At 40.5% G+C, this 23,329-nt stretch overlaps 2 protein-coding genes across 6 annotated transcripts; one reads left to right on the forward strand and one right to left on the reverse strand.

Moving 5' to 3' along the window:
* The first annotated feature begins 825 nt into the window (after positions 1-825).
* phka2 (phosphorylase kinase, alpha 2 (liver)) lies at positions 826-17,287 on the forward strand. Of its 4 annotated transcripts, XM_008404518.3 has the most exons (32): positions 826-1,316; positions 4,000-4,158; positions 4,474-4,521; positions 5,306-5,474; positions 5,566-5,648; positions 6,266-6,346; positions 6,426-6,524; positions 6,612-6,758; positions 6,845-6,898; positions 7,065-7,187; positions 7,595-7,690; positions 7,804-7,911; positions 8,073-8,151; positions 8,291-8,425; positions 8,523-8,632; positions 8,764-8,908; positions 9,722-9,800; positions 9,883-10,031; positions 10,115-10,285; positions 10,881-10,999; positions 11,092-11,228; positions 11,336-11,498; positions 12,311-12,390; positions 12,472-12,550; positions 12,636-12,765; positions 12,864-12,965; positions 13,513-13,631; positions 13,712-13,735; positions 14,166-14,219; positions 15,339-15,572; positions 15,658-15,858; positions 16,267-17,287. In XM_008404518.3, the coding sequence occupies exons 1-32, from the start codon at positions 1,239-1,241 to the stop codon at positions 16,438-16,440; spliced, it is 3,729 nt and encodes a 1,242-aa protein (XP_008402740.1). In that variant the 5' UTR covers positions 826-1,238; the 3' UTR covers positions 16,441-17,287. The 4 variants fall into 4 exon arrangements, with proteins under 4 accessions (XP_008402740.1, XP_008402742.1, XP_008402741.1 ...); XM_008404520.3 differs by lacking the exon at positions 14,166-14,219; XM_008404519.3 differs by lacking the exon at positions 13,712-13,735.
* Positions 17,288-17,475: 188 nt separating this feature from the next.
* On the reverse strand, positions 17,476-23,275 carry LOC103462038 (P-selectin). 2 transcript variants are annotated; one of them, XM_008404522.3, is made up of 9 exons: positions 22,778-23,275; positions 22,519-22,692; positions 22,171-22,335; positions 21,211-22,083; positions 19,415-19,537; positions 19,196-19,324; positions 18,624-18,836; positions 18,432-18,548; positions 17,476-18,234 (listed from the first exon to the last, which is right to left on the reverse strand). In XM_008404522.3, the coding sequence occupies exons 1-9, from the start codon at positions 22,827-22,829 to the stop codon at positions 18,080-18,082; spliced, it is 2,001 nt and encodes a 666-aa protein (XP_008402744.1). In that variant the 5' UTR covers positions 22,830-23,275; the 3' UTR covers positions 17,476-18,079. The 2 variants fall into 2 exon arrangements, with proteins under 2 accessions (XP_008402744.1, XP_081461220.1); XM_081605094.1 differs by having other exon boundaries at positions 18,432-18,836.
* Between the last annotated feature and the right edge of the window lie 54 nt (positions 23,276-23,329).

Consider the following 23,329-nt stretch of genomic DNA (forward strand, 5'->3'; position numbering starts at 1 on the left):
TTATTATTTCTAAATTACTTTCAGTTCCTAAACTTTTAGGCGAGGGCTACATTTGAATGTAATTTGCTGCACATGGAAGTTGCACATGGTTTATTTCGCATTGTAAAAAGTGGATCACTGAAGATACACATAACAGCATATGAAGTGTCATAAAATAATGCTTTCCACTTCACCAATTTCAATGATTTTGCTTTTTTGTCACACTCAGATATTTGAGATCACCAGACAAATTTAAGCAAATACAGTTTTCAAATAATGGTTTCATTTATGAAGGGAAAAAATTATTATAACCAATCAGGTAGTGAATTATTTCTTTCTCTGTAAAGTAAATAATTAACTGTTTCACTGTTGGCAACTATGGCAGTCTTTGACATCTCCGTGAAGGAATTTTGGTCCTGTCCTATTTGCTGAATTATTAATCAATTATCTTTACACTAAACTGTAGTGTCAAGTTTCAGTATTGTCCTTCAACAAAGATATTGATAAAAAATAAAATATTTGTATGTGTGATCATTTAATTAAGACACATTAACCAAAATTAATGCATGTATAAGTTCTTATTTAAATATTGACGTTTAATTTTAATTTGATTTAATCATTACATTTTCTATTTAATTCAGCATATGCATGTAGCTTATTTCGTTATTTTTTTAAATGCATTCATTATAATTTTTATTTAAACCAGCACATGTATGAATATTAATTTAGCAAGAACGATTGATTTATACACGGTGACACTTTTGGCCCTCGACACATCACAGGCTTATTGTTATGCTGCTCACATACAGCAGCATCAACAGTATAAGAGTCTGGCGCCCTCTGTCGGTAGACTGTGACAAATCCAGAACACAATGTACAGAATGGATGTACAGGCATACGCCGCCTGACTCACTCAGAGTCATCCACAAGCTCCGACACGCCAAAGCAACAACTTTTTCCCGCGACGGCTGAATTCCTGGACGTGAATACGGACAGTGAACCCGGAGTTAGGAGCTGTGTATTAGTCGTCTGGATGCTACAATGCTAGCCAGCTTTTTAGCAGCGTGAGTAGCCTCTGCGGAGGTCAGACATGTTCTGCAGGACAGGAAAGATGGAGTGGTTGCGTAGAAACTTATCTTAGCCACGAAGCTAAATTTAACTGTTACTTTTATCCTATTTAACGGTGAGATAAAAAAATAAATAAAAATGCTGAAGCCTTAGGAGTCTACGGAAAACACTTTGCGCAGTTATCCGTGAAGATGAGGAGCCGCAGTAATTCAGGAGTGAGGCTGGACGGATATGCCAGGCTGGTCCAGGAGACTATCCTGTGTCATCAGGTGGGTTCAGACACATGTAGTTGTCCAGTGAAGGAAATCATTTCAATGAAATACTGGAAAACTGCAGTATTTCATTAATGCAAAACAAAATTACTGCAGTGCTTTCCAAAATGTCCTTAATAACCTGTGAATCCCCAGGCTGACTGTTTAATCCACTTGTTACATGCTTAATGTTGGGTAACCAGGTTGGACTAGTTTAGAAATATCTGAACGCAAGTTGAAGTTTGTAATAGTAATATCAGTTATTACATTTTACAACTGGGATGATTAATGTCAAAAAGTACATTTTATGAAGCAAATTATCTATATGAAGTCTGTCCTCTTCTTTTTTCTTGTTCTTGGACTATTTCTGTATTACATATTTCTGTGGACTAGTGGGACAATATATATATATATTAAACTTATTTTAGATATAAAAAAGTCAGTTGGTATCTGACAATTTTCCCTTGATCGCCTCTGTTTGGTGATTGGCACATCACAAACAGAAAAATTGGAAATATATTTTTTTCTTAGATTTTTAAATGCATCAATACAAAATCATTATTTTCTTTTGCTTAGCACTTGAAAGAAAAATTGGAAGTGGTAAAATTACGCTCAATAGGTCCAAAATGTAACAAATCCTGGAAGTTGAGTATCAACCAGTACACACCTGATTGGTGCATTTCTGCAGCACGCCTTTTTTTGTTAAACTAAATACAAATATAAACATGAATAATTGACAACATCCACAATGCACTTTTGATGAAACTCTAAGTAAAATGCATAACTTCAAAATGTAGTAGGGTAAAAACAAACAAAAAAAAACAACACTAACAAGACCCTAAGAAAACAATATCTTTAAAAAAAAACAAGGCAAACTCGTGCAAATGTTGGCAGATAATATATTTTCCAACTTTCTGCTTGACGCTCTTCTGGTTGGCTGTTTGAAATGGTTCTCTCATTTTCTGCCTTTGTAACCAAATATTCCCCCTGCTCCGTGCAGGAATACTGTAGATATGTAGATGTTTTGCTGCCTACAAAGGCTAAAGTTCATCCACAGCAGCTGCACTGAGAAATAAACAACATGGGAACAAAGTTCAGTTCTGGGAATCAGCTGAGGCCTGGGAAGCGATGCACCTTTATCTAACTAACAGAGTTCACACTGACACTGTCAAAAACTGGCGGAGTGAAGCTGGGACCCTGAGGGTCCACGGCTGACAGAAAACAGGGTCAACAACAAGGTGTTAGCTTAAAAACAGGTTGGCCTGAAAAAGGCTGAAGCTACTGTGTGTAAACTAGTGGGTTATTGTAATCAAGGTAAAAGGAACTGTGCATTCTCCTATATTAAAGGGACACTTCGTTTGTCTTTTATTGATGTTCAGTTATGCTGTCTGTTAATAAGAAAAAATACAGACTTAGCTGTAAATTAGGAAGAATAGGTTAGCATACTTGTGCAGAAAGTGGCCAGTAAGAAGAAGATTATTGGGTGAATGTTTACAAAGCATTAACATTTTATCTATTTTTTTAAATATATTGAATTAGGTTTGAGGGTTAGTAAAGTACAGTTTGGTTTAAAGTAGAAAAAAAAATAAAAAAAACTTTTATAACATTTTCAGCTGCTAATTTTTCACTGTAATGCCTATTTTCAGACTTTTCTTTACTTTTGCGTCTCTTTATCTCTGTTTTCCTTGAAAGTACTTGGACTTAGGCAAAAGTTGAGATTGTGTGTTCTCTTGCCGTCTGCAGCAAATGGATCAATGACTGATTCAATCACTCTCATGAAAAAACATCAACTAAAAACAAAAGATAAGGAAGGATTTTGAAACTGAGAAAAGTCATGAGTGTATCGATAAGTTTGAGCTGTGCTGGCAGTGTTTTCTGAAGCAGTTAGTGCTAGTGGCATCATTTTTAGCTGGAAATGTTGACAGTGTTGACTCGGCCTTGTTGTTGGTCTCTTGTCGTGTTTGTATGTAATCGCTTTGTGTTTGTGTGTGCGTGCATTGTTGCTCCGTGAAAAAAAAAAAGGAACTTCTTTCTCTAGTAGAAATTAAGAAAAAGTACAGGCTGAAGTGTTTTACAGATCTGGATAAGTACGAGAAAAAGAAAATACTGGATAGCTGCATTCTATTAATCCAGTCTGTGGTTCCTTCCTTCCTTCCTTCCTTCCTTCCTTCCTTCCTTCCTTCCTTCCTTCCTTCCTTCCTTCCTTCCTTCCTTCCTTCCTTCCTTCCTTCCTTCCTTCCTTCCTTCCTTCCTTCCTTCCTTCCTTCCTTCCTTCCTTCCTTCCTTCCTTCCTTCCTTCCTTCCTTCCTTCCTTCCTTCCTTCCTTCCTTCCTTCCTCCCTCCCTCCCTCCCTCCCTCCCTCCCTCCCTCCCTCCTTTCTTTCCTTCCTCCCTCCCTCTTTTCCTTCCTTCCTTCCTTCCTCCCTCCCTCCCTCCCTCCCTCTCTAAAATATCCACCATAAAGCTCTCCATTTTCACCATTTCACCAAAAGTTCACCATTTTAAGTGAACTTTTGTGTTTAATTGGCTTAAAACAATAGCAATTTCACAGTAATAAGGAAGATCTTAAAGCGGACTAGGAATTATTTTTAAAAATATATCAGTGTGGAAATGAAACAGCTGTAACCTTGTATATTTTGCACGTATTAATTGCACACACTCAGCGTACTTGTTGACTGTAAGCTGGACTCTTCCTCCCTCAGAACCCAGTGACTGGACTTCTCCCTGCCAGCATCCAGAAGAAGGATGCCTGGGTGAGGGATAACGTGTACAGCGTCCTGGCTGTGTGGGGGCTGGGCATGGCTTATCGCAAGAACGCCGACCGCGATGAAGACAAAGCCAAGGCCTACGAACTGGAGCAGGTACACCAAAAGAAAAGCCTTTTTCACGGAAGAGTGACAGAGTCTGAAACAGCAAACACTAGAAAACTGGTGGATCTTGCATTTTCACTTGAACTAAATCCATTTAATAAAAATGACAACAACAACAAAAAAATACATGACATGCTGAATAGCTTACAAATCTTACAACAAAGTTATTAAATATCTGGTGCATAAAGTTTCAAATTATAAGGCAGAATTGCTTTATGCTTATCTTTCTTCAACACTTAAATTAGCTAGAATGTAAAAGTGTTAAAGATTTACAGTTGTATCTGTACTTATCTTGTTATTTGGCAGAGCGTGGTGAAGCTGATGCAGGGCCTTCTGCAGTGCATGATGAGACAGGTGAGACGCTGCAGCTCCGTATGTTATTATTTTTGGTGGTGGAAGGATCGTCACTAATCGGCATCCTGGTGCCATTTTACATTTCTTTGCAAAAACATTTTTTTTCTTTCAGAAATTGTAAATTATAAGCAATATTTTGAAAATTTATACTCCTTTTACATCATTTTACTATGATTTGAGAGATGTCTGTTTCATTTCTGATCAACAAGCTTCTTCTGACTGAAAATTATTTTAAATCTGAATCTACTAGGGATATGATTAATTCTGGACTTATCTGTGCAGTGAGGTCAAAATATTGCCAAAGAAAGTGCATCATAAAGTTTGTTATGTGATTTGTTTACAACCACATAATGAAACAAGTATCAAGTTTTTTTATTTGGCCTTTTATATTAATTTAAAATCTATGTTGAAAATGTGTTAATATAGGAGGCTATCAAAAAATCAAATCCTTTACCCCCAAGCAGAAAGAGGACTTGCTTTATGCATCAGGTTTGACTGGTTTGACGGAAACTCTCCCCACAAAACCTGCTTCCAGAGTCTCCATGGTAACCACTTTGGTTACTGTAGATGCTCATTCAAGACACATTGGTCTCATCATTGCTCCACTACTTGGTCATCTTAAAAGAAGGATATTTACAGATCCCAAAAATAGTTTTAAAACAATCATCAAGTGTGCAAACGGAAAATCAAATTTCTTTAATTTTCTTTCGGGTTCCTTTGGTTGTGATGTTTCTGTTAGGTTTCACTTACCCCCAACCTAGTCTCTGTTGTTACGTGTTTTCAGGTGGATAAGGTGGAGAAGTTCAAACACACCCAGAGTACAAAGGATTGCTTGCATGCCAAATACAACACAGCCACCTGCAGCACAGTGGTCAGGGACGACCAGTGGGGCCATCTGCAGGTGGACGCCACCTCCATTTACCTGCTAATGCTGGCACAGATGACAGCCTCAGGTGGATCTCATACCGATTAAAGCATTTCCTGCATAAATCATCAAGGCAACACAGTTTTCGTTTAATTCGTTTTCTTTGTTTTGTTATACAGGTCTCAAAATAATCTCCAACCTTGATGAAGTAGCTTTTATCCAGAACTTAGTTTTCTACATTGAGGCAGCTTACAAAGTGGCGGTAAGCATCAGATTCAAATTAGGAGGGGAAATTAAAGAGGGAGAGAGAAAAAAAGGGTGTCTTCAATCAGAGGCTTCTTCTGATTGGGTGTAATACAGACCGCTACAGGAGATCTTTCCTGTCCAGATCCATCACCATCTACAATAACTCCTTAGTTAAATGAGTTACAACATTTCATTTCCCTTTGGAAAATTCAATTTTGGATTGAATTTGAATAAGTTAACATGAAAGCAGTCCTGATATCTTTTGTATTTTATATCAATTTAATCAATACTCCTCAGGCTTTTATTTGGTTCTGTCACTCACAGTTCTGACCATGTGTAGGACTATTTGTTTGCTTCCTTAGCCGCTTAATCGTGAGTTATAAATGATTCAGGTATAAAAAGGCTAGAGAACTATAGATAAAGACCACTTCCAAGGGTTGCTGACATCCTTTGCTTTTGGGAAACTTAATTTGGTTAAATAAGCTCTGACTTGAGACTTTGGCTCAGCATTGTTTGAAGCTTCTTAAAAAAAGAGAAAAGCAGCATTTTATCATTTTTATCCACTACATGCTTAATAATCAGGATAAAACATGTTACACAGGAGGTGTTATAGTGAGTGTCTGATTCCTGCAGGATTATGGGATGTGGGAGCGAGGTGATAAGACCAACCAGGGCATCCCTGAGCTCAACGGCAGCTCTGTAGGAATGGCCAAGGTACAGGAGCGCCATGTTCTCCTTCCACTGTCTTTAAGCAATGCGGTGCCAGCATTTACAGTCGGGCTGATGTTTTCAGGCAGCTCTGGAGGCCATCGACGAGCTGGATCTGTTCGGGGCTCACGGAGGGCCGAAGTCGGTCATTCATGTTCTACCAGACGAGGTGGAGCACTGTCAGGTACCGCCGAGCTCACTTCCAGACATCCTAGAGGCAGTTCGGACCTTTGTTCACGCCCTCAGCTTCTCTACGTGTGTTTTCCCTCAGGCCATCCTCTGCTCCATGCTACCAAGAGCCTCAACTTCCAAGGAGATAGATGCCGGCCTTCTGTCCGTTATTTCATTCCCTGCTTTTGCCGTGGAGGATGCCGACCTGGTGGCCATCACCAAGTCGGAAATCATCAGCAAGCTGCAGGTGCAAGTCCAAGCAGAGGCAAATGAAACGCATGCCCTGTCTTCGTGGAGTCAGGCTAAACTTTCCACTGTCTGGTCTAATTTCAGGGTCGCTATGGCTGCTGCCGCTTCATCAGGGATGGATATCACTGTCCTAAAGAGGTTTCACATTCTTTTTGTGAAATATCTAAATTCTTTAATTGACAGGGTGCATATTGGTATATAAAAAAATCCATAAGAAGGGATATTTTTTTAACATTAAGGCCATTCTTGTATTAAAAGTCTGAACTGGATGGAAAAATCAAGATTCTGGTCATTGTGTTGCTAGGATCCATCTCGACTGCACTACGATCCTGCAGAGCTCAAGTTGTTTGAGAACATCGAATGTGAGTGGCCGGTGTTCTGGACGTATCTCATCCTCGACGGCATCTTTACTGGAGATCACGTGCAGGTAGGAAAAAAAAAAACAAAATCAGAGGGTCTCTGTCATGGGTAAACTATTTCAAAGACCATGACCATCTGGGAAAAAAAGCAAAAAAAGTGCAACTTATAAAGTGTCTTCTAAAAATGTTCAGATCTTTTAGTAGTGTTTCTAGTTGTGCCATTTGTAGCTTTGTTAAAAAAAATTATGTGCTTCACACATACTTTTTTCAGATGTATTAAAGTAAATTAGAAACTAGAAAACACTACTAGTTATAGAAACTTAAATAATGCTTTTCCTCAGAACTCTCTCCTTCAATATACAAACATTTTCTGTAGAGTTAATCGTCTGGCTTCAGAGACACAGTGATGTCTTCAGTGTAAATGAGTTCAGATGGTGCTGCTGTGTTACTAAATAACTCCACGCTTTGCACACAGGTGCAGGAGTACCGGGAGGCGCTGGAAGGCGTTTTAATCAGAGGGAAACATGGCATCAAACTCCTGCCTGAACTTTACGCTGTGCCACTTGATAAGGTATCTATATTTTTTACTAAGAGACACCATTAAATGCTTTGTCACTGTTTGCTCATCTCCAGCTTCACCTGCTGGAGAAGTTTATTAATCAAAGATTTTGACAACTGTTTCAGGTGGAGGAGGAATACAGCAATCCTCACTCTGTGGACAGGATGGCCATGGGACAGCTTCCACACATGTGGGGACAATCCCTCTACATTGTGGGATGTCTTCTGGCTGAGGTAACTGCTGACAAGATATAATAAATCACTTTTATATGGTGTTTTGCAAGTGTTTGTTGCAAATTCTAAAAGGACAAAAAAAAATAAAACAAACAATTCAGTTCTCTAAATATAAACATACAGGAAGGCTACTTTTTTCAATTTCTTTTTTTCCTTGGAAGGGCTTTCTTGCACCAGGAGAGATAGATCCTCTCAACAGGAGATTCTCTACAAACTTCAAACCTGACGTTGTGGTACAAGGTTGGTAATTAGTAAATTACCTGCTGTGGGATATGTATTTATTTACATATTTTGAAACAAAACCGGTTGGTTCAAAGAGAGTTGACTACACACGATATCAAAAATATCAAAAACCTGTTTATCTTTTGGTTTGCTGTAGTCTGTGTGCTAGCAGAGTCAGAGGAGATCAAGGAGTTGCTAAGAGATGCTGGCGTTACGGTGCAGACCATATCAGAGGTCATGCCTATAAGAGTCATGCCTGCTCGCATCCTGAGCCACATCTATGTCAGGCTGGGTAATCACACACTTTGTTTTTTGTTTTTCTTAAACTTTGAGATCTGCGTGTCTGTGTGTGTGTGGAACAAAAGCAACAAGTGGTGCCTTTTCCTCAGGAAACTGCAGGAAGCTGAATTTGAGCGGAAGGCCGTACAGACACATCGGAGTTCTGGGAACGTCCAAGTTCTACGAGATCAGGAATCGTTCCTACATCTTCACCCCTCAGGTGAAATGGCATCTGGCTGGGAAGACGACACATCCGTGACCGCAACAGAAAATCTCAGATGAAAAAGATAGACATGATGATTGTAATATTTTGAATTGTTGTGTTTCTTCTTTTCGGTCTCCACTGATCAGTTTTTAGATCAGCATCATTTCTACCTGGCGCTGGACAACCAGATGATTGTTGAGATGTTACGAACCGAGCTGGCCTATCTGTCATCGTGCTGGAGGATGACGGGACGGCCCACGCTCACCTTCCCTATCACACGCAGCATGCTGGGTATGAATTCTCTACAGCCAATACTGGAGAAAACTTCACTTCCTACATGTTGTGCTGCTTCTTTTGTCCTCATTTATATTAAGAACAAGTCATTTTTGGGTTGCACATAGTGAATAATAGGGTTTTATCATTCCAAATCCCAGACTTTATGCGTGTTTTTACACAAATTAAACACAAAAAAACAACGTTTGTGCATGATTGACGTAGGATTCGTATCGGTTAGGTTTGTGTCATGATTTTTTTCTTGTTTTAATGTAACTTTATGGACTGGATCAATGAAACCTGTTATTGATCTGTTTTTTTTTACTGGTGTTGATTTCTAAGTTGGCCTGATGAATTCGTCTCATTTTAAAATTAAATGAAATCACTTGTTAAAAGTAAAAGTTAATTTTATGCTAGTCTTGTTGATTTCATTTGATCTGTTTTTATAGAAGCTGGAAAAGTATTTGCGACGTTGCACATTTCTTTTATTCTTGATTTTATGTTTTATCTATCTGATCGTCAAACAAATTTTTGATATCAGGCAAATATAATCTGAGTAAATACCAAAAGCAGTTTCTTTTTTAATGATGGTTCCACATTGTTTGGAAAGTAACGTTGAATATCATTAACTACTCCAAGGCGTGGTGACATAGCCAGTTCTTTTAATACATAAAATCATAATTTTAAGAACTGTGGTTATTTTTGTCTAATGGTAAAATGTGTTTCGAGATTGGAAATATTTAAAGGGACAACGTGGTGAATCTCACAGAAGTGTGTAAAATGAAATTACGCTGCAAAGTAATTTCAGTTCACTTTACTTTTCCCAACCAGTCGAGGATGGAGATGCAATAGATCCGTGTATCTTGTCCACGCTCAGGAAGCTGGAGGATGGCTATTTTGCCGGAGCAAGGTTTGTTTCCTCCGGTATGCAGTACTGAAGCCACACACACGTTCATGTAAATAGAACAGCTCTTCTATGTATGACACCACAGAGTGCAGATGTCAGATCTGTCCAGCGTACAGACTACGTCGTTCTACACCCGCCTCACCTTCCTGGACGAAGACCCTGACGATAGTTTATTTGACGACGTAGACGACGAAGATAACGACGAATACAGAGCTGAATATAACACACCTGATCGTAAGTTAGCAACACTGCATTTCCACCGTCACACTTTAATTTACCTTATTAAATATTAATTGGAAGCATTTTGTTTTAAACAGTGGGCTCCAAGGACACATTTGACCAGTACATCACACAGCTCCTTCACAGCACTACCACCAAGTCCTATCTACCTCCCATCCAGAGGGGGCAGCACCACATCTTCAGCCCTGAGCACACCACCAGGGACATCCTGTCCTTTATGGCTCAGGTCCAAGGCTTGAAAATGCCCAGTGAGTTCAGAATAGAGCGAAAATGTCCTTTACTTTCCCACAATGGAGACGTTTCCGTGCAACAGCAGCATAGTGACTGACAATAACAGCAAATAGACTCACACATAGATATAATATAAATGAAATAAATAAATTAAAACAGAATAAAGAATAAAATGCTGTACAGTAAAGGCAACATTTTCTTCAATCCAAGGAACTGAGTTGGTGAATTAAAAGAAATGTGCAAAACGTGCAAGTCTATTTGAGCATTAGATGTCAATATTTACAATTGTCAACAATAAAAAAAGTATTCAGCAATAATCTACTTTATTATTGATCAAGTAGACACAGTAAATGTTTTCAAAACCCATTATCCCTTTCAGGAGTTTAGCTTAAAGTTTTCTCAGTAATGGAAACAAAAAAATCTAAGATGCAAAACAGTAAAAACTTTGCAGGTTGGTGGTTATTCTGATTTGTTAGTTGTTATTGTGGTAGTTTTTTGTGGTTGCAGCTTTAATATATAACATTAGCAGGATGAAAAAAATGACATGGCACTGCGAAGGTGCAAGCATTCTGGAAACACCATTCTGTTTTATTGTGCATATTTATATTTCAGAGACCTCAATGTATCTTCCTGTGACTCCAATCACAAGCAAGCATCGGAGATCCCTGAACCTCCTTGAAGTTCCTCATCCTCAGCCTGGACCGCAGGCAAAGCAGCCGGAGCAGCCCAAGGCATGCTCAGCATATGTGTTTAGCAGTGTGTGTGTGTGTGTGTCCATTCCTGCTGTGATGGTGGAAAATTAACACTCTTGTTCTTTCTGAAGCTCTGCAGTATTTCTGAGCTACATCTGCCAAGAGACTCTCAGGGCAACACCGACTTTGCAGCACTGGTGAATCAGATAAAGGAGTGTCCGACTTTGCAGGACCAGGCTGACATTCTCTACATTCTCTACGTTATGAAGTACGCAAAGATATGACAACACTCTGCATATAGCTTAAATACTTAAAATGTTCCTCCTGATTTTTCTGCTCTGTGACTTTTTTTGTTGTTGTTATTTTCTGACAAAGAGGAGCGGAGTGGGTGGTGGAGCTGTCAGGACCTGGACAGGGCGGCGTCAGCGTGCGCTCGCTGCTCGAGGAGCTGTATGTGCAAGCGGGGGCCTGCAAAGAGTGGGGGCTCATTAGGTACATCTCTGGAATACTACGCAAGAGAGTGGAGGTCCTCGCCGAGGTCAGTGAGAAGTCCGGGTTATTTTTATGGCAACAGTCAATCAAATCAGATAAAACCTTTAAAGTTCCAAATGAGTCTTAAAAAGTAGAGAAAAGTGCAGAAAATGTTCTGTTCAGAAATGTCTGGATATAAGTGTGTGAAATGTGTTTTTAAAGGCACTGATGTTGTCTGACTCTTTCCTGATGTGTTTTTGTTAAAAGTACAAATGATGATGATGTCACCTTCAGCATGACTCACCACATCAAGCATTGGGTTGACTAGTTTTAGGCATCAGTACCTTTGTTTTTGAGTGTGATCCCAAATATCTTAGATCTCAGATCAAAAATTTGATTCCTAATTAGCACAATACATCAATTCATCTCCCATTAAAATCAGCAATTAGTCAATGAGGAAACCTCAGAGCTGTGAAGAAAACACAGACAAGCTCCAAGCCAAAGTGTGACACATTTGTCAGTCTGAATTTAGGTTTACTTAAATTTATTGATATTCCAGCAATGAAACACAATGACTACTACTGACAAAACTGTGCAGTTATCAGATCAAATCATTTCTGATTGGCTCTTTTTTTAAATCACATTCCAGCTCCAACATTCAACTATTAGACAAAAAAGACAAAAAATATAATTTGAAGTAATTTAACTTTTATTGCTTCTAATTTCAACTTGCAGTCTGACATTTTATAGCATTAATAACTGGTTTGAGGACAGCAAGGCTCACTGTGAGGTTCACTGTAATTTGCTTGTGAGAATTGTTGTCTTGCACGTGTCGGGTTATTTTAATCACTTTGTTCCTTTTTTGTGTGTTTCTCTCAGGCCTGCACAGATCTGATTTCTCATCACAAGCAGCTGACTGTCGGTCTTCCTCCTGAACCAAGAGAAAGAGTGATCACCATGTAAGATGTTCATGAGTTGCAGAGCTTTTTCTCCTTCACTAAAGCCTTTACCAGCAACACGAATGTCCCTGTTTTTCCCAGGCCACTTCCCCCGGAGGAGTTAAACACTCTGATATATGAAGCCAGTGGTCAGGATATCAGCATAGCTGTTCTCACTCAGGTAACGCTGTCATATTTTAAACCTCTGTCAGGATCATAAAGGATGCTCCCTGTCCGCCTGTGACCCGTTTGTGTTTCTGTTAAAGGAAATCATGGTTTATTTAGCCATGTACGTTCGCTCCCAGCCCGCTCTTTTCGGCGACATGCTCCGCCTCAGGATCGGACTCATCATGCAAGTGATGGCCACTGAACTGGCTCGCAGCCTGCACTGTTCAGGTGTGGGGGAGGGAGGGAGGGGAGGAGTCAAAAACACACGTGAACAGATTGACACAAGCGGGGGAGCAAACTGTGAACGCTTTGCGATGGTTTTGTAGGAGAGGAGGCGTCTGAGAGTTTGATGAGTCTGAGTCCGTTCGATATGAAGAACCTGCTGCATCACATCCTCAGTGGCAAAGAGTTTGGGGTTGAGAGAAGCAGTGAGTTTTTACCTCTCTTTTTTTTTCTTTAGCTATAATCAAATTATGTTAGTTTCTTCCACTTTCTCTCTATTGAAAGACTTTTGATGCTGTAAAGGAGTGATTTCAGTCTGCATCTCTGCATTGAGGTGATTCAAATTTGCTCGTATTGTTTGTATTACATCAATAAATCACACTAGTGAAATTTTAGATGTTACTTGATTAGTTGAGTTGGTGAATTAAAAAAAGACACTAACTTAAAGCTGTAAAATGTAAGTATTCACAAGCTGCTCACCTTTGTACTTGTACTCAGCCATCGCCTCTGACTGATTCTGATTAGTGAAAATGTAGAAGGGCTTTGAATCATATGGACGCAAGCAATTTTGGAGTATGGAATAATCTAATCGATCCTCATTAAGGATAACCCAATGATTCTTATGAGTATGAGTTAGTTTGCAGGTGCTTTTACATATTTTGTTGTCACTGTGGTTCTGACCACAGAATAATATCAGTATCACATTTAGAGGGAACTATATTTTCATCCTTTTGTCTTTTACGTGTTTTTCAGTGCGTCCAATCCAGTCCACGGCTACCAGTCCTGCGATCTCTATTCATGAACTGGGCCACACAGGAGCCACAAAGACTGAACGCACAGGGATTCACAAGTTAAAGAGCGAAATAAAACATGTGAGTGGGAAAAGAAGATTGTCTGTCTGTCTGTCTCTTCCTCTCTCTCTGTTTAACATTGTTCTTGCTTTTAATTGCAGCTGGATGGCTCTCGACCTCTCAGTGTGGGTTATCTTTGATAATTTCTAGCATGTGTTTCTAACCTCGATCTAAAATAAAAAATCAAGCCGCCGGTTCAGTTCTGTCCACCAATCACTCGCTGCCTATTAACATTTTGTGTACCACAGTGGCCTCCATAACTGGAGTGACTCTCCTCATGACGACTCAGCAGGAAAATATTGCTATGCATCCATCTGCAGTGTTTTTTGTGTGTGTTTTTTTTGTAGAAGACCAGCATATATGTCTGCAACTTTACAATCTCTTTAACCAACTTAAGCCATGATTGATTAAGCTGCTTTGGGGTCGTCTGCCCTTGTATTTCTTCTTCTTTTAGCGTGTCTTTTTTTTGTGTCTATGCTTTACCGTGTATAAGTCTGCATCATGAGATTCATGCGAACCATCTCCATCTGCCCTCTGTCCATGTTCCACATGTAGATCTTCAGTGGCGGTCTTTCCTTGAGTAGCAATGTAACTTCCCCTCGCTCCACGGTAAACCATTTCATTTCAACTGCTTCACACTGGCTTGCTTCATCCCTCTCAGGGTCATAATGTACTACGCAACAAATACTTGATGATTCCATCCTTAATTTAGACACCTCCTCTGTGTGACGACTTGCCCACAGTAAAGGTTGAGAATGGCATTATGTCAAGTTGTCGTGGGCTAGAGGTAACATGTTTTATTGAACTAACACTGCAAAAACACAAAATCGGACCAAGCATTTTGTCTAGTTTCTAGTGCAAACATCTTAGCACATTTGAAATTTGACTAAACTAATTTACAGGTAACTTTTTGCCAAGATATAGGAGCTTGCTTTAAGTCAGTAATTCCTTAATATTGGTTTAAAACAAGTAGTAGTTCCACTGGCTGATTGTTTCACTTATATTATGGGACAAATGTGCTGTTAGAGTGGAACTAGTACTTTTCCATCAATAGTAAGAAATTGTTTACTTAAAACAAACCCTTAGTTGGTAAGGAAACAAAAAAGACAGTTTGTAAGAACCAAAGTTTTAAAGACAAATATAAAATGTAAAAGTCCAAAGGCACATACTCCTTCAAGAGCACTTCTTAAATATTTGAACAATCTAAAGAATACATATTAGTAATGGGCATCAGATTGATTTGTGCACCATAATAAATGCACAAAAGCTCTAAGGGAACTCGTCTGTACATCTATGTTAAAGTGGTAGCTCCTGTTCATTTTGCTTATTAATCAGAGACAAAACAATCTGCTGCAGCCACACAAAGATAACACATTATGTGTAACTTATTTCAGCTTGTGCGTACGCAATTATTTACAAAACTAGAACTTGTGATAATGCCAGTCCTGACTTAAATATTTTTTTAAGTGACCTGTTTTGCATGAGTGACTGCATGAACTGTTGCATAAATTAAAACAACTATTTGTGTGAGACAGAGAATACAACAAACCTGTGTGTGTGTGTGCTACTAATCTCTTTATTACACAGAGCCTATCTCCACCAATCACAAACGGGTCAAGGAGCTCTTACATTAGCCCAGTGTTGTGGGAAAAACTGCAGTTGCTTCTGACTTGTTTAATGGGCTCAAATAAGCTTGAAAGTAAGAATAGTGGTGTGCTGGTCCTGCAGCGTTGCAGCAGCCCCTCCACCCCCAGTGGAATCCTGTCCCCAGTGGGACATGGCCCCGGAGACGGGCAGCTGCACTGGGAGGAGAGGCAGGGCCAGTGGCTGAGGAGACGGCGGCTCGACGGAGCAATCAACAGGGTGCCAATGGGTTTCTACCAGAAAGTCTGGAAGATTCTGCAGAAGTGCCACGGCCTGTCCATTGATGGATACGTGCTGCCCTCGTCCACCACAAGAGAGGTAGCATGCTAATGCCAGCTCTGGAATTTGGGCCTCGGTGTGCGCTCATGTCCATGGATGTGTGACCTGAAGTCTTCTTGTGCAGATGACAGCAGGAGAGATCAAGTTTGCAGTGCAAGTGGAGTCTGTCCTGAACCACGTCCCGCAGCCGGAGTACAGGCAGCTGCTTGTGGAGACTGTGATGGTTCTGGGTCTGGTGGCTGATGTGGACGTGTACAGCATCGGTGGAATTATCCATGTGGAGCGCATTCTGCATTTGGCCAACGATCTATTCCTAAATGACCAGGTACGGCTCACGGGGCTAATGGAAAACCGTTGGAAATTTCTTTTGTTTTTGCTTTTTGTCACCTAAATGTTTCAGTTTACCAAATATGTTTAATATCAGACAAAGATAATGACTTTCAATTAAAGATTATCAGTCTTGAAAGGGTTACAGAACCATTTCTTAGGCTCTGGGACTGCAGTGAACCAGTTTTTTTTTCCACAAATAGAAACAGTGTTCAGTATTTTTTCAGGTAATCTTTGATAATAAAATTTAGCTGATGTGTGGATTACCTGAAAAAGTAAAAGAAACAAAAAGTGAACTCGCCTATTTGGGAGGGGAATTGCTTTTCACAGTCCTGTACTAAAGATAGATTATGACAAACGCTTACGGGTTCACCTTAGCTTAATCCATCTAATTTCAAATCTCCAGAAATCGCTCAGCGCCAGTGATTATTTCCTGGAGAAGGACCCAGCTACTGGAATTTGCAACTTCTTCTACGACAGCGCCCCTAGTGGCAGCTATGGCACCATGACTTATCTCTCCAAGGCGGTCGTCACTTACGTCCAAGACTTCCTGCCAAGTTCCAGCTGCCTGATGCAGTGAAGAAACCGACTCCAGGCAGCTGAATAAAGCCTGTCTGGTAGCAGAAGGGTTAAGCAGAGCTTCTAATTTGTAACTCGTGTGGATTTTGTTGGTGTTAATTATTCAGTAAGCAGTAGCTCTGGTGTACTGATGGCAGCGTTGGCAGCTCACAAATTATCCTTGTTTGTCTGCATTGGGATTGCTGTTGCATTGCATTTTAAGCTATTTAAATGACAAATTTGTAACAGGGTGTGGTTTTAGGTCATATAATAATTTATTTAAATCCTTTTAATTTAAGTGGAAACTTTAGACTACTGAACTGATTTGTAATTCCTCATAAAATACTGTGATCATTGTCCAAACTACTCACTTCCCCCAAATCAATCATTTATTTCCATTAATTACTTTTGTTTTATTTATACTTAAGTTTTTGAATTTTATTGTCTTACTATAAATAAGACCGACTTAGAATGATGGAAATAAATAACTTTGGTTTTCTTTAAAAGAGAACCTTTTTATTAAAAAAAAATATATTTATCGGTGTGTCTGGATATGAATGTCACCCCATATTTATCCAGCATGTTGGCGGTTTGTTCATTTGTTTACAGTGAGAACAACTACTCTTGTGGTATTATTTTTAGGAATAGTCTATTGCTAGTCCTTACATAATCCTTTGGATATTTATTTAAAGAAAAAATAAATAATAGTTTTGCTAATGACTGCAGATAATAACAACTTTCTCATTTGCATTAACAAAACAGCAGACTTGACGTCTGCGCCGACTGCGTGCACCTTCAACTGTGTCCAACAACAGAAAGGTTCAGATCATGGTGCGCTCTTTCTGAAATAAACACTTTTACAACCTGGATTCCTCTCGTTGCCTACGCTCTGAACGTCCTATTCCATACCACCTGCAGCGCGAGGAAAAAGAAAAGGCGAGAAGCTGGCGAGAGGAGAGATGAGTCAGTGCAACGTGAAAAATGACTAGATGAGACGTTTCTCTTTCTGAGGTGTGATGTTAAAGTTGGTGCAGTAAAAATCACATTAGGAGCAGCGTAGTTACAGCATAGTATATTTATCAATTTTATAAAAAGATGATGTGTTGTCCAATATGGATGTGTGAAAGACTTCAGGAAACCTCCCAGCTCCTCACCGCTGTTTGGTGTGGATTCATTCTGTCTGTCTGTGCGGATGGTAAATGGACTGAAACTTCAGAACTGTTTTTTAGCCTCTCTAGGCTATTTACACTACAGCTAAAGTCAACATTTTCCCATATATATACACATTTGAGAATTCTTTGTTCGTAAATACCTGTTTTTCTAAAACTGATCAACTTTTAGTGTTTTGTATTAACATGTTAAGATGTCATATTTTTTTCTTTAAAACTATTAATTCCACATACATATACAGCATTTTTGTAGGTCTACACTAACAGTGCCACTGATGAAATTGAGGATATGAGTTAGGTCTGGGTAAGTATTGAACGATAAAATAGAGAATATTTATCCTATCCTATTGCCTGAAAAAGTTGAAAAGTTACAGGCAAAACAAAGGCAAAGGACCAGGAACCAGCAATCAATAAGTGTTCAATAAAATATAAAAAATACCAAGTTGTCAGTGTTGAACAAAAGCCTGATGTCTTGCAGAGGAGATGAAGAGCTTAGCCAGCAGAGGGCGCTGTTGTCTTAAGCAAACATTTCTTCCAGCTGAAGGAAGACATACGATGGGAGGCCGGACACGAACACTTGTAACCTCCACTTCTGTTCAAACACAAATGAGAGCAGCCTCCGTTCTTCTGGTTGCACTCATTAATATCTGGAGAACGGAAACAGAAAAAAATCTCAATGAAACAAACAAAAATACTTACTGTGTACCCATGAAGTTACTTCTGTACTAATTCCTGCATCGTTGCAACTCTAGTTGCCTAATTTGTGCAATGTCGGAAAAAAAAGTGACTTAGTTGGTTTTGGTTTAATGGTTCAATTGTATCCACACTTTGTAACGACACTAACCTTCGCAGTGTCGCCCGTCTCTGTGCAGTGTGTATCCTCGGGGGCAGATGCAGCGGTGGGAGCCGGGCAGATTGATGCACTGCCATTCACACATATTCTCCAGGCATTCATTTATATCTGCCAACAGAGAAACGTACCCCCAAATTAGAAAAAAACTGAACTGACCCACTGAGTGTATCATTTCATCCCTACCTGCACACTCCAGCTTTGGATTTTGTCCGGTTGAATTCTCTGGCCGTGTAAGTGGTTTCTTCCTGTATCCAGGTGGACACTCTGCAAAGCAGCTGTGTCCGTCTCCTGCTAAGATGTAGCCAGAAGAGCAGGAGCATCTGTAGGATCCTGGTAAGTTGTGACACAGCAGCTTGCAGGGTCCAAGTCCGTCATTAACCGCACATTCATCTATGTCTGGGTTAAATAAGAACATTTAGAACCATTTTGCTTTTTGTCACACTTAAATGTTTCAGACCAAATTCAAAGTGAAGTTTTAACATTGATGATTAGATTTATGAAGGGAGCAAGGATATCCAAAAAAAAAAAAAAAAAACCCAAAGTAACTGAATGAAAACATTTATATGCAGAAAGTTGGCCAAATTTCCCCTAGACTGACGGCAATTACAAGGTCAGGTTATTTTAAAAGTAGTATGATAATCGAAAACACTGAAATGTGATTAAGAAAAAACAAAAAACAGAAGGAGTCTGTTTTTCACAGCACTCAACCATAAGGCGCCACAGCTCAGTTTAATATTAAGTAAATGCTTTCTCACCTTGGCAGCGGCCATCTGCTCTCAGCCGGCTGAAGCCATCTGGACAAGAGCAGAGGAAGCTCCCAGGAGTGTTAACGCAGCCAAACACACAACCTGTGGCCGCTGCCGGCAGCAGGCACTCGTCGACATCTGGAAAGATGTGGAGAAAGATAGTCGTCTGTTTACAAGAGGAAACTCACACAAACACGAATGTGGAAGGACACGCAGTCATCGGCGCACCGACGCAGGAGGCCTGGTCCGTAGTTGGTTGGTACCCGACATGACAGCCGCACCTGAAGGAGCCAAATGTGTTGATGCAACTCTGCTGACACTGATGCTGCCCCTCTGCGCACTCGTCCAGATCTGCATCCAGAGGAACGGGTCACATCAACGCTCGGTGCAGAGTTCAAGCATTAATGAAGTATTTACACGCGCACTCTTCCAGTCGACACGTTGGACAAGCTGGTCGGAGCCTCTGAGACAACTACGCAGACTGCAGGGGAAAGAAATTGAGGCGCAAAAAAAAAAAAGACAGGTTGTATTCTAAAACTTCACTGGTGCCTCTCTATGTCGGCCCGCTGTGATGGCTTCTAATGAGCAAACCATAACCCAGATGTTTTCCTGCATCCTGTCCCTCAGACAGGAAACAGAGACACGCGCAGAGGAGAAGAGCCTCTGCTGGAAGATAGGCCAACATTTCTCCAGCTTCAACTCTGTCCATGTTTTGGGGTTTTTCCTCTCTTTCTCACAGTGCAGAGGACCAAAATGAACAAATAATAATGACAGGTTGTCAGGGAGCAGGTATGTGTATAAACTACCAGGTGTCTATAAGTGCTGCAGTGATCTCATAAATCTCTCAGCTCAGCTGGTTTATTCTGTGAACTTTGACACATCAAACATCCTAAATGTTCTGTTTTGCAGGAACATGCCTTAGGAAGAACCAGCAAGGAATAAATGCTACAAAACAGTCCTGGCAAAATAATAATAACAAAAAAAACAAACAAATAAGGTGTGAAAAACAATATGCTCAAGCTCGACGGGTCTGCCTGTCACCCAGCAGAGTGAAACCAGGTCTGCAGTGGCACCAGGCTCTGCTTTGTGTCTCATTAGAGTTCTGGTTGTAGTTTGAGGAGTGAGAGCAGAGCTCATTGTTAACTGAACAAGGTGTCAACTCGAAAAAAAGAGGAGGTGATCACTCGTTGAACAGATTACTAACATGAGGGAAAATTGTCTTTAAGCATGGCGTGAGGTGCAACTCCACAAGAGCTGACAGGACTCATCAACAGGTTAAATCATCAAACTAGTTGGTAAAGTTCACCTCAGGTCTCAATTATTGATACAACAACCCAGAACGTTGTCAGCAGTATTAGATTTGGCTGCTCAAGTTAACGATTTCATTATGGAAATATCTGCGAAGGACTCATCTCAAGGCAAGGCTACACAAACTGAGCAGCTTTCTTACACGGTAATCTGCAAATTCTAAACAATCAATCAAGACGGCAGATGATGAGGTTAAACATTGTGATGGATATGGGAAAAAAAATCTGCTTGAATGTGATTTTTAAGACTTTTGGTCATACCAAGACAATTTTCTTTCATTATGAAAAAACTTTGAACCCTAAACATATTGTTATTATTGCTACATAATAAAATTCTATGAAAAGGTGGTAATTCTGCCTAAATAGTTGTAAAAAGTAACATAAATATGCATTCAATGAGCTACACTGAAAAAACGGAATGAAAACATTTCGATTTTACATGCTTCTAAATTTGAACTAAAAAACTCACGCTAAATGTTGTAAACTAGATAAAAGTCTGTTTGATTAGCAGACTGTAAAGTGGAGGAAAAACAATTTCATGAGGAAAACATTTGTGTAACTTTATCCAAATTTCCTGCTGAATCATGTTGCACCACTGAGCCAAACCTCCTAGAATGATGTCCTCTAAAATTAAGAAGAAAGATAAGTTGCACGAGAAAGCAGTCAAGTAATCAAAAAAAAAAAAGCAAAAACAAAAAAGCAAATCCGACCACCTACCCTGACAGACAGGAGTGACTCCGCTCCAGCCGCCTCCAGGCTGGCAGTAGCTGCTTACGTCTCCATGAGCCAGAGAATACCCACTGTAACAGGCGTACTGGATGTAATACTTAAACTCACTGGGGCCTGGGTTCTCTAGATTGCGGAAGTAAAACGTCCCGTGAAGAGGCACAGGTGGGTATGGGCACATAGTTCGAAAATGCACAACTGGCTTTGCAGTGCTGGACTGTGTGAAGTTGTGAAATTCCCTCCAGGTGGATCTCAGGTCAGTTGAGTTGGAGATGTGTGAAAGAAGGGTGACGTCATCCGAGATCTGTGTTTTCGTGCTGGACTGAGTGGAACTGGGACAGGAGGAGGATGAAGCCAAGGAAGAAGTTGTGGAGCGGTGAAGATCTCCACCTGCAGGTGCTGCAGTAACTGCGGGCCCAGCTGGTGCAGGTGTGGTTGAAAGACGCGGCTCATATGCTGAACGCTCGGTTTGATGAGCAGACCGGACAGTGGAAGGAAAATGATCTTCTGAGGAAAATGTTTGTGTGGCTTCATCCAAATTTCTCGCTGAATCATGTGAAGTCTGCGCCACGGAGCCAAACCTTCTGGTTCCTTGGGTTGTCTCTGTCCCATCGCTGGGAAACTGACCCTGCTCAATGATGAGGTCGCCTCTTGGGTTTGTTAGATCATATCTCTCACCCTTTAACATTTTGAACGGCGCGTAAGGCAAACGGTCGAATCCGAGGCGTGCTTCTTTGGAAGCCCCACTACTGACAGCTTTGAAGTGGAGGTGTTGATTTTTTAAAGCCGCAGAAATCTGGAGTTTCTGGAGCGCGTTCAAGTCGTAGAGACTATTGAGCAAAACTGAGCTCATAATGTCTGCCTCTGAAACAAAAAGACAAATGTCGCAAGTTTAATAATATAACAACGTGAGGTCTTAAGATAGAAAAACACAGATGTTTCCACCTTCACCTTTGCAGACTGGCTTTGTGCTGTTCCAGGTGTGGCCCTTGCAGTATATCATTAAAGGGCCGTGTAAGCGAAAGCCTCTATTACAGCTGAACTCTGCCCAGGAACCATCCTCGTTCATCCTGCTTGTCCCGTGGTTGACCGAGCCTGGATGGGAGCAACCTGAACCTAACCAGGGTGGGTATTTTTTTTTTTAAGAAATTAGTTTTTCTTTTAATAAAATATTTTTTTAAAAAAATCCAGGTTCTGACTACCCTTGTTCTCCCCCCAGTACTTTAAATTAAACAGCTAATCTATAGAGAGAATAAAATCACTCAATCTTGGAGATTAGGAGAAAATGAAACATGTTACCAACACAAACCGGGAGCTCTCGAGACCAGTGTCCAGACACGCAGCTGTTGGTTTTGTGTCCATGGAGCTTGTATCCCGGATGACAGCGGAAGATCACCATGAGTCCACCATACCTGAAAAATGTCTGTCCGTTGTCCAGATTCTTAAACCTTCTGCATCCTGTGTCTCCAAACACTGAAAGACAGGGTTTCGCCGTCAGTGCCTGAACACACAGCTTTCCTCAGCACCCAACACAACCTCAGCTTCAAGACATACCTACCTGAAACCTGGACCAGAGCCAAAACAGTGACCAGTGGCACCAGGAGTCCCATCAGAGCTCCTTGTCTGACTGTGCGCTCGGGATAAAACTGTAATAGTCAGTGCTGCCGCACCTCTATGAATGTTTGAGCAGGAAAGATGGGAGGAGCAGAGGCAAAAAAAAAAAGACTTGGAGAATGCAAGTAAGTAGGAAGCCTTTGAAAAAGTCGAGTCCAGAAGAATGAGAATCCCAGAGGAATCAGGGGAAGAAGGGAGCGAAGCGACGGCACAAATACTAGTTATAGATACAGACGCGACAAAGTCTGTCTTTAAACAGCTTTGCCTCTTTTTATTGCAGTCAGCTTTGCTACAACAGTTTCTAGACTTTTTGCATCTACTTTGTGTTTGCACACGTGTAAAAAAATCTGCTGCTTCAAAAAGACTCCAAGCCCATTAGTTTCCTGAGCTGACAGGATGCCTGGGTCTGTTTAACAGCTTCCCTGGCTTGTAATCACTGAGGTAGAAAACCAGAGTATAGGAGCCAATTACCATGCAAGCACACACCAAAGCAGTC

The sequence above is a fragment of the Poecilia reticulata genome, chromosome 3, assembly GCF_904066995.2.
Source record: "Poecilia reticulata chromosome 3, P_reticulata-male-v2, whole genome shotgun sequence".
NCBI classification, from domain to species: Eukaryota; Metazoa; Chordata; class Actinopteri; order Cyprinodontiformes; family Poeciliidae; genus Poecilia; species Poecilia reticulata.